The sequence below is a fragment of the Belonocnema kinseyi genome, chromosome 10 (assembly GCF_010883055.1).
Source record: "Belonocnema kinseyi isolate 2016_QV_RU_SX_M_011 chromosome 10, B_treatae_v1, whole genome shotgun sequence".
NCBI classification, from domain to species: domain Eukaryota; kingdom Metazoa; phylum Arthropoda; class Insecta; order Hymenoptera; family Cynipidae; genus Belonocnema; species Belonocnema kinseyi.
Window position 1 is genome coordinate 85959846 of NC_046666.1, and position 9850 is coordinate 85969695.

Here is a 9850-nt window from a genome sequence, read left to right on the forward strand (position 1 = left end):
GTGTGTCCTTAATATAATAATAAGTGAATGCCGCGGTTTCAAATTTTTTCAAGTCATAAGGCCTACTTTCAGTTCGTTGCTCATTCTAAAGTCGTTCGTTTTTTGCTTTAAAAAGTGACAGTCATTCATCATGCAGCATTCACTCATTATTTCCATCGACGACGGTATGTTTGTTTGTCATTTCTTCTTTGAAAGGCCTTTGAAAAAGTGATTTCTTAGTCAAGTTCAAATTTTCTGCGCTTAGCGTTTGCCCGTTCTGAGAAGCGCGCTCTGTGAGTCAACGGTGTTGACTCGTTATGTCATTGGTTTGGCTAAACATGTTACTGACCACTTTTTGAAGCGTGTTTCGTATACAGACATCGCTTGTGTCGCTAAAGCTACTAGGATTGGTTCTATTCGCTGATCATAGGCGCTTAGCGTTCGGCCCTCTGGCGAAGAGTACACTGTTATTATCGATGTGCACACTAGTTACTAATGTTACTTTGGATACCATTTCTGTCTTAAAAAAGTAATTACTTAGTCAAGTTCAAATCTTGGGCGCTTAGCATTTGATCGTTTCGAGAAGTGCGCAATATAACTCATTGGTTTGGCGAAACATATTACTAACTACTTTCTCATGCGTGATTCTTATAGTGACATCGCTTTTGTCGCTAAAGTTACTAGGATTGGTTTTATTCGCTGATATCGAGCGCTTAGCGTTCAACCCTCTTGCAAAGGGTCAACGGTTTAGGTGAAAATATGACAGACGATGATCTGAACCGCGTTTTCTATGTTGACATCGCTTTTGTAACAAAATCTGTTGTAATTCGTTTTATTCACTGTTCTTGAGCGCTTAGCGCCACATAGCGCTAAAACTGTCCATTTTTTAATATTTTTTTATGGATATTTCATCCGGCACTTATAACCTTAAAAATTACAAAGTTTCAGCTAAATCCACGAAATGTCATTTCCCCATACATTTAGTGCGGGGTCCTTTAAGGAAAATAAAGTCTAAATAAGACTGTGTTTTGTATCATTAATTGATATTACCTCAAAAAGGTGAAAAACTCGTATATTTACAATCGACTAACAAATCCTAATAGCTTAGATGAAGTTCCTGCAACCCGCTTAATTGGTATTAACAAATTAATCAACAAAATTGATTTTTCACCTGAAAAAATGCACATCCCATCACAGAATTGGATAATCAACAATATTTACTATTGCTATAAACAATATTGATTAACAAATGCATCAAGCGGTCCTGTTTTGACAGAATAATCTATTTTTTTGCATAAATGTTTAGTTTATACCCAAATTAAAATTCGGATGGAAGAAACTGAAATTTTACAATATTTTTTATTGTTATTAACCATTCTGATCAATAAGTCCATTTAGTAGTTGCTTTAAAATAGGAAAAATCTCTTTTTTCTGAAATGTTTATTAGATCACAAAAAATGTAAGTGCTGCGAAATATACTGTCGTCCAACAACATTTCCCATCGTTATAAACAATCTTGATCAATCAAGTCTGGAAATAGTTCTTTTGCACAGAATAGATCTGTTTTTCGTTTTCAATAGTTAATATTAGCTTGAAATAAGGAACTGACTCTTTAGACCTCTACACTAAACATCTTTTTCCAATATTATAATCAATCTAGATAAACGAATCATAAAGCTTCTTCTAGAAATATAGTATGAGCGCATCAATTTGGAGTTGAACGTTTATGGACAATAAAGATGTGACAACTCAAATACCTGAAACTCAAATGAATAAAAATCAAAACGTCTAAGCAACAAAATTAAATACTCACATTCAACTCGCTCTTCTTCCCCGTGAAATAAAGGCACATAAATTTGTAATTGAACTGCCAGTCAGGAGAATCAGGATTGCTTATGTTAATAGGAAATGTCTTTGGATGTCAGTATATTTCTAGGGAGCTCCGTCTTTTATGATCTAATAAACATTTCAGCAAAAAAGAATTTTTTCCTATTTGAAAGCGACAGTTAAATGCACTTGTTGCTTAAAATTATTAATAAAAATTGAAAATATTGTTAAATGTCAGTTTTGCCATCAGAATACTCTGCTTCCTGTGATTGCCGGAATTCTATGGACTGAATTTAAAAGTAATATTGAATATTTTAGAAGGAATTTAGTTTATCATAAAGGGCTTAAATGAGAAAATTTATTAAATTTTTTTTGGCTGAAAATAAAAAAAACTAAAAAAAGTGTTTTTTCCAAACTCTAATATGAAAAAATTATTGTTTATTGGCATTTTTCAACTTGAATAACAAACGAGCAGAGCATTTTTTTTCAAAATCTGCCTCGACAGACCTCTTACAATTCCATTATATTTAATTAAAGGAAAAGAAAATATGAAATCAGGTAAAAATTGTAGGTTCTGGGTCATTTTGAACCCTAATTTTCTAATTCGCCGTTTAATGCGACGAACCGGCAAAACGCCCAGGTCCAGTGGACGAATCCATAGAAGAAGATGAGAAACGACAGTGAGACTAACTGAGAAAAGCAGGTACATTTTGAGAGATGTTAATGATTTCAGGACAATGATAAACATTAACATGCAGGTTTCTCCTAAACCCCAAAATCTATCTAGAAAGAATGCCTCCCTTCGTAAGGATATCTCGAAGGAGTGTGAACTCTGGACCATCAATTGTTCAGTTGATAATGCTGCGAGAGCTTTGGCTGATTCAAATCGAGGGCTAAAACCGACGATTGATCAAAATACCAAAAGACGCTTGCATCAACTAAACCAGAAGATTAGATGGGCAAGACAGAATCTGCTCCGTGTACAATCTCTGATTGACAACATAACACCTGGTAGACCGTTCACGTGAAGGGTTCAAAAGTTTGACTAAGAACTGAAAATCTTCATTCACACACTTAACTAGTCAAAGCTGCTGACAATCAAGCAGCATATTGTTAAAAAATACTGGTGTTATCTGACGCAAGAAGGACAATACAAAAGAGGGACAGATAGATCAGGGAGTATTTACAGTTTTTTGCTAACCCATCGCACCTGTCTAGCGTTTTTCCTGTTTCTGTCAAAAACCCACCCGAGCCCAATGAGGTAGAGACTTTTTATAGAGAGGTATACAAGATACTGAAAACCCTGAACTGAAAGGAACATTCTGATATTATTATCTGCTTCAAAGACTTTTTTGGCAACCTAATAACTTCTGAGGAGGGATGTTCATCAATTATTGCTGCAGAGGTGAAAAAGCACTATTGGGTATGAAGAATTTTTTCGATGCAGGACCAGATGCTATCAAGACCTTCAGGCGGAAGAAGTTTACTTTTACAATTCAACATCTGGCCGGCATATTCACCTCATATTTAAATTCAGAAACGCCCATGTCGCAGTGGCTGATGTTAGGATGCACTATACTCCTGCCGAATAAAGGCAACTTGTCTAACCCAGAGAATTACGGACTGATAAAATGGTTGTACATACTGTATAAGATAAGATCCTTACAGTTGTCATATACAACATTATTGTTCGACGAATTGAGCCTGTGTCAATAAAGATGGACGAACAACGTGGCTCAAAAAAAGGTGTAGCAGTATGTTGAGAGAACCTGCTATTTGACAGTTGAGTTTGAAAAAAGCCGCAGCCCATCAGCGTGTCCTACCAATGACTTGGATTGACTATCGAAAAGCATTCGATTCAACCTCTCATAGACTAATCATCTGTTTATTAGAAAGCTTGAAAGTTAACCCATTCATAGTGAGATGCATAAAGAGATTCATGTCCCTTTGGAAAACTAGATTTATCTTATCATCTGAAAAATATCGTGTGACAACGAACAACGTCAGCTTCCAGAGGGGCGTCTTTAAGGGCGACAAAGTTAGCCATCTGATTTTTTGCATAACACTTCTTCCTCTATCTCGCGCACTACGAAATTTTCCTAGATTTCTATGTTTCGACACTAATAATCACGAGCTTAAGGTAACTCATGCGTTTTATGTGGACAACCTAAAGATTAATGCTTCTAGTGACAGTAAACTGCAGGGTACTTTAGATTTCGTCAAGGAGTACACAGGTTATATTGGTGTAGACATTGGATTGGACAGGTGTGCTAACATTTATCTGAAGAAAAGAAAAATTATTATTAGCGTTCCAAGGACTCTGAGCTTATGCATATAAGTTTTGTTAGATATTTTGACACTGGAGACATCTGTAAATACCTAGGCGTGCCTCAAAGCCGCATTTATAATCTCTCTACTACTCTACTTGTTTGGATGGTTCAATGGGCAAAGAACGAGCTTACGGCCCTTGATGTAGTTACACTTAAGTTTATGGATACGCATAAAAGCTTGTATATGAATTGGTCTGTTCCGCGATTATACATCTCGCGCCGTCAAGACGAAGACGGCTGGCGGCTGAGACATTGGCCTGCATTTTAACATCATTGGTCAGGAAAGTGAATTACTGTTTAAAGATCCTTTACTTCTAAAAGCAAAAATAAAGAAAACAGATTTTTGAAAATTCCGCCAAGACCTACTTTAAAAGAGAATGCACGGAAACTTTCACAGAAATTTAAAAGAACAGTCCTTGTCAAAAGAGCAAACTTTTGCTTTTTTAGATCATCCGAGCTTAATTAAGGTAAACGAGGGTTATTTTTTCATGCCAGGACTGTATCATTTGTACCTTAGTATACCGTGACTGTATGTTATTTCAAGAAGTTCCCAGCAAAAGTGCAGATCGTGTCATGCACACGCCACGCACCTAAGACACATACTATCTGGGCGTCTAACCCACACCGGAACTACGTACCTCTATAGACATAATGCGGCCCTAAGAGTGCTCTATTACCATTATTCTTGCTCGTACGGTGCTAATCGCGACCCTGCCCTGATGCACGCTCTGTTTCACACTCGAGGCCTGACATCGTTCTCCAAGGATTTGAAAAACAAACAATATTCGTGATGGAATTCTAGGCTTCAACCGACTACAAAGTCACTGCTAAGTAGAAGGATAATGATAAGAGGTATCAGAACCTCAAAATAGAGGTGCCACGTCTGTACTAGCACTGCCAGATCGTGGATGAAATTTACCCCCACCATACCTACCGTTTGGGAGCCGCAAAACAGAAGGTGCATAATTACCACTGTAAGTTCGTGTGTAAGTCGAAAATGAACGACTCGAACTTTAGTTTTTGCAGGATTTCTGCTGCACGATGATTGCCGATTTGAAAGCTTTCTGTTGAAAGCCTTCTGTTTTGCGGCTCCCAAACGGTAGACATGGTAGTTCTAAATTTCATCCACGATTTGGTAGCTCTGGTCTGTTTACAAAATATTCGGTTAAAGTATTTGTCCTTGTGATCGATATTTTTAGAGGTGCGAAGCTATCACTGGTTCGTAATCTTAAACCCTTATCAGCGATCCAAAAATCTGATAAGAACTTACAAAATGGATCTGAAAAGCTATCGTCCTTGGTTCGCTTTGTGTCTTAAAGACCTACTAAGGTTTCGCCGGTCTGTGGCTATGATTTCATGGTGCCCTGTGACTACCCATCTAACGGCCATGAGATGAAACCATACATGTAATTTACTGCAGTTCTGCTGGGAGCTGGTGTCATTTTCTTGGATCTCTGGTTGCTCCTAATAGGACCATGCGGCAGTTATTCAACCTTTATAATTAAAAGTTTGTCATTCGAACAACCGCTGGATTTCGCCGGGAGCGGGTGCTAACCAGAAAAAGTGAACCCGATCCCAGCAAAATTGCGGTAAAATTTCAGCCATAATCACGTGTCATCCCTTCACGGCCAAATTATTTCCAGCCACTTCCTATCCAAAATAACAACTGTTTTGGATTGTAACAGGGTTTCAGATGATAAAAAAACGCCATAATTGTTACTCCACTCAAAACCACCCTTAAGGCCAAAAACCACCCTTAAGCTACAAAATGAAGTTGGAGAACTCTTGGTAGGAATATTTGCACTTTAACTATTTCAGGACACCCACAGGAGTCACCTCAAATCAGAGAAGAAACTTCGCATGTATTTGAGGGGTTGTATTTTCATCCCTGAGTACAAAAAGCATAGAAAACTTGTTTTATCATCAGGAAAAAAATCAAACGTTTGAGACAGAAAATTATTGTGAGGACAGATTATAATTTATGATCTATTTCACATAGTCTTCATAAACTAATGGAGGAAAGAACAGGGAACGAACGTGCGCACTTTAAAACAATTTTGATAATAATCGATCCTATGGAAGCCTATTTATCTATTTCATGGGATGAAAATTACCCCTAAATTGAGCTCAGGAGGGTGTACTTATATTTTTATGTTCTTATCCTAATCAGTATGTTCTCCACCATAGGATTTTCCTTTTTCACGAATTGCCATATTTTTGGTGTACTGCTCCGACTATATTTGCGATATAACTACAAAAATTCTTCAAAAACAGGGTGCTTTGGGGAGTTATAGTTAATAGATCTCGAAGCGGGTGCATGAATGCTTATACTTTCTGAAAACTAGAAACACGTTGGTGGCTTATGTCGAAGAGAAAACAAAGCTATCTCAATTTTTGACGGAGTTTGGATTTTTGAACACGTTTTTGGACATATATGTCCCAGTGACCGTTAAAGGGTTAAGGTTGATGCCGTATGAGTGACAGAGATGGTGATAAAGCACTCTTAGTGTCGCATTGTGCCTTTGGAAGTAGGTCGTTCCTGCATGAGTTGGAAAACTATATAGTATTTTTGCTTGATGCTCGGGGTGTTCATTGCATGTCCTGCAGCTATCAACGAAAATTTTTTGGCTCAAAATGTGGTGAAAGTCAGTGATCCCAAGTTTAGCATGTTCCGGTTTGAATCGCGCTTTAACAGCGACCAATGAGAGTCGCTGCACCGGACAAGTGCAGTAGCTCAACATGACAAAGTTGGAATCACTGGCGACGCTATTAGGCTGTGTTCACTAATATAGGCAACCGTGAAGACACATACTCTGATCCTGTTTTGCGGGCTCGTTGGATGGCTCTGTAGGTCTATCCCCCGCTACACGTCGCTCAGGGGCCAAAGTTTGATCTATCTCTTTTACTCGACGTTGTTTTCCGAACGTCAAAACATGTCAAACCTAACCCATTAAGATGTGTTTGAGAGCTGATATGTACTTTTTTGCCATCATTTTCTACCTGGTAATTATCGTTGCAGTACACAACTGAAAACTAGAAGAGGGAGCGAAACGTTCTGTATTATTACCATGAAGAGAGAGTAATATTTTGACAAAGGAACCTGTCGATAAGAAGATGGATGTCGGAAATGATAACAAATTTTTAATTAAAAACTGCCTTTAAACACACTTCCATCATCTTTGGTTTTTCCTTAAGACTTATTTTTATATAAAAATCAATAGAAAAACAAAGAGAAATATATAAGTGATAATTCGAGTAATTAAATATGTATTTTTGTTTGCTTTTCTTTTGAGTTTTCGATTTATTAAGTTTTGAATTACATTATCTAAGAATCATTGGATATAACCTCAAGCATCTATTATCTTATCTTAAAAACCTGCGGGCTCGTTTGATGACGCCACCATTGATTATAGGTTTGCAATCCTAATGCATTGAGTGACCACAGTCTGGACGCTATGTTAAGGTGAATATGACACCGTTTTGACATGTAAAAATGAAAACCTCCGTGACCGACTCAAATCCTGGTGATTCAAGGAATGCAAAAGTTGGCTCACACGACATTGGCTGATCCTTCACATTTCAGGCAGCACTTCTTCGTACTGCCTGGCCATGTTAAAAAGAGGGTCTCTTCTATTTGGGACTCTATGGAATCTATGCGCTGTACCCAGAATAGTTCTGTTGTGAAGACATTCAAGATTCAGTATTCCGCGACTACCTGGACGGCCTGAGATGTAGAGTCGCGAAAGATACATCTTTTTGTTCATGTGCATAACCTTTCATGTCCCGATATCAACGGATGTATGTATGTATGTATGTATATATGCATGCATGCATGTATGTATGTATGTATATATGAATGTGTGTATGTATGCATGTGTGTATGTATGGATGTATGTATACATGTATGTATGTATGTATTATAACCCATTTTTTAGCTTTAAAGTTTAGTTTATTAAGATATGTGAATGTCTGTGATACCACGGGATTCACCAATCATTTGTAAATGTTAAGGGCTAACTAGTTTTGACAAAAAAACGAGCAAAAAGACAGCAATGTGTAGGATATAAAATTACCTTCAGAACATCTTTCATTAAATAGGGTTATATTAATTGCGAGTGACGAGGCTTGGCTAGATCAGAAGTAGGGGAAAGCGAAGAGGGGGGTGTCCAGTAGTGGCGTCACATGCGAGAGCAGTATTTATTCATAAATCACTTGTGTATAAACAAAGAAACCAATATATTTAAATAAACAATAATTTGAATACCAATTAAGGCAAAAAAACCAGCTTAAGAATATTTGCCCGACATACGGACGGTTCCTACCCCCGACGGCTACAAATTAGATTATTGTTACGCATGATATCACAATATTTGAGGTCATGTTCTTGAACTCTAACGTTTAGGAGTTACATCCTATACAACTCCATTGCTTATGGCTATCTATTATATTAAGTATCCCGAGGAAATTTTAGTATGGTCCGCGGAAGACTTGTTACACCATTTCGCAAGACCGCGTATTAGAGGTAAATAAAGGGAACTTTCTGAATAACTGAATTTAATGTTACTTAGTATCGTGTTCATCCGATTTTAATTTAATAGAAGACTCTAATTTACATGGATGTTAATCACCACCGATTAACCATTGCTAACGACTATCGTTTCTGGCTTTATGAGCCCACTCGCGGACAGATAAATTAATCATAGCCGACGGTACATTTTAAGCTAGTTTTTTTTGTAACAAATAAACCAAAAATTCAAGAGCGAGGAGTACAAATTTTAGATCTTACTTGTAATGATCCATCGGCCTCCTGATGAGCCGCGTCCCACCGGCATGTTGGATGATAATCCTTTTCTTGGTTAATAAATTTGATCTCAATATTATCACCACTGTACGTGACGTGAGAGTCGAACTAAGAGTGAGTTCCTTTCGGATACTCGCCTCTATGGACCCGCCAACGTGCGTTCTGTCATGCGCAGATGACCAAGCGAGACGATCGGGTGGGTCTTACTTTACAACGAGAGTCAAGTCCACGTTAAGTCACACACAGGTGACCGATTACTCGAACTAAGAGAGAGAATATGTTCAATTTGCACGCCACTAGGCGGCGCGTGGAGAGAATAAAACGAGCGCGTAGTATGTTTACAATATATTCTATGGAATATGGTTTTCGTTGATCGCATGGGACTCACTTCCATGCGAGAAACCAGGGTCCTCTTCTCCGTGTCACGTGTTCGTGTTTTCTAGGATTATTCTATCTTACGACTTCATAGGTAACGTTAACATTTATTTAATTAAACTGAAGTTGATTCGATCAATTTAATAGTCGAAAGTAATTGACGCGAAATTTTGGGATTTGTTTCTGTGATTCAGAGTCGTGAAACTTAGGCGTGTAAGCGGTGTTCTTGAATTCCAAATAACGATTATCACGAGACAATTAATTACCGCTTTCCGAACTGAAGGCCAACAAAAAAATGTTCAGCGCCTTCTAAACTCATCAATGTGCCTCATTTGACCAAGGACATCTGGTTTTATTATTTGACTAACAGCATAGATCACGCTCCATGATGAACCCAGAGTTGAAGTGAAATGGACTATTCCTTCCGTTTGCGATATCATGCGTAAATTTAGAATTCTTACACCTAGGAAATAAACATGCTTTGGAAAGGAGAACTCATTGATAATAGACCATAAGGAAAGACTAGTGTCATTTAATC

General features: G+C 37.7%; 2 protein-coding genes across 3 annotated transcripts in view; one reads left to right on the forward strand and one right to left on the reverse strand.

Annotated features, from left to right (window-relative positions):
• The window catches only part of LOC117181635, a 413839-nt gene extending 404814 nt beyond the window's left edge, over positions 1-9025 (reverse strand). The window contains exon 1 of the mRNA XM_033374526.1: positions 8923-9025. Within this exon, the coding sequence (XP_033230417.1) occupies positions 8923-8968 (46 nt within the window). The 5' untranslated portion in view covers positions 8969-9025. The remainder of the gene's footprint in view (positions 1-8922) is intronic.
• The window catches only part of LOC117181633 (fatty acid synthase-like), a 149286-nt gene that overhangs the window by 20419 nt on the left and 119017 nt on the right, over positions 1-9850 (forward strand). The window lies entirely within an intron of this gene.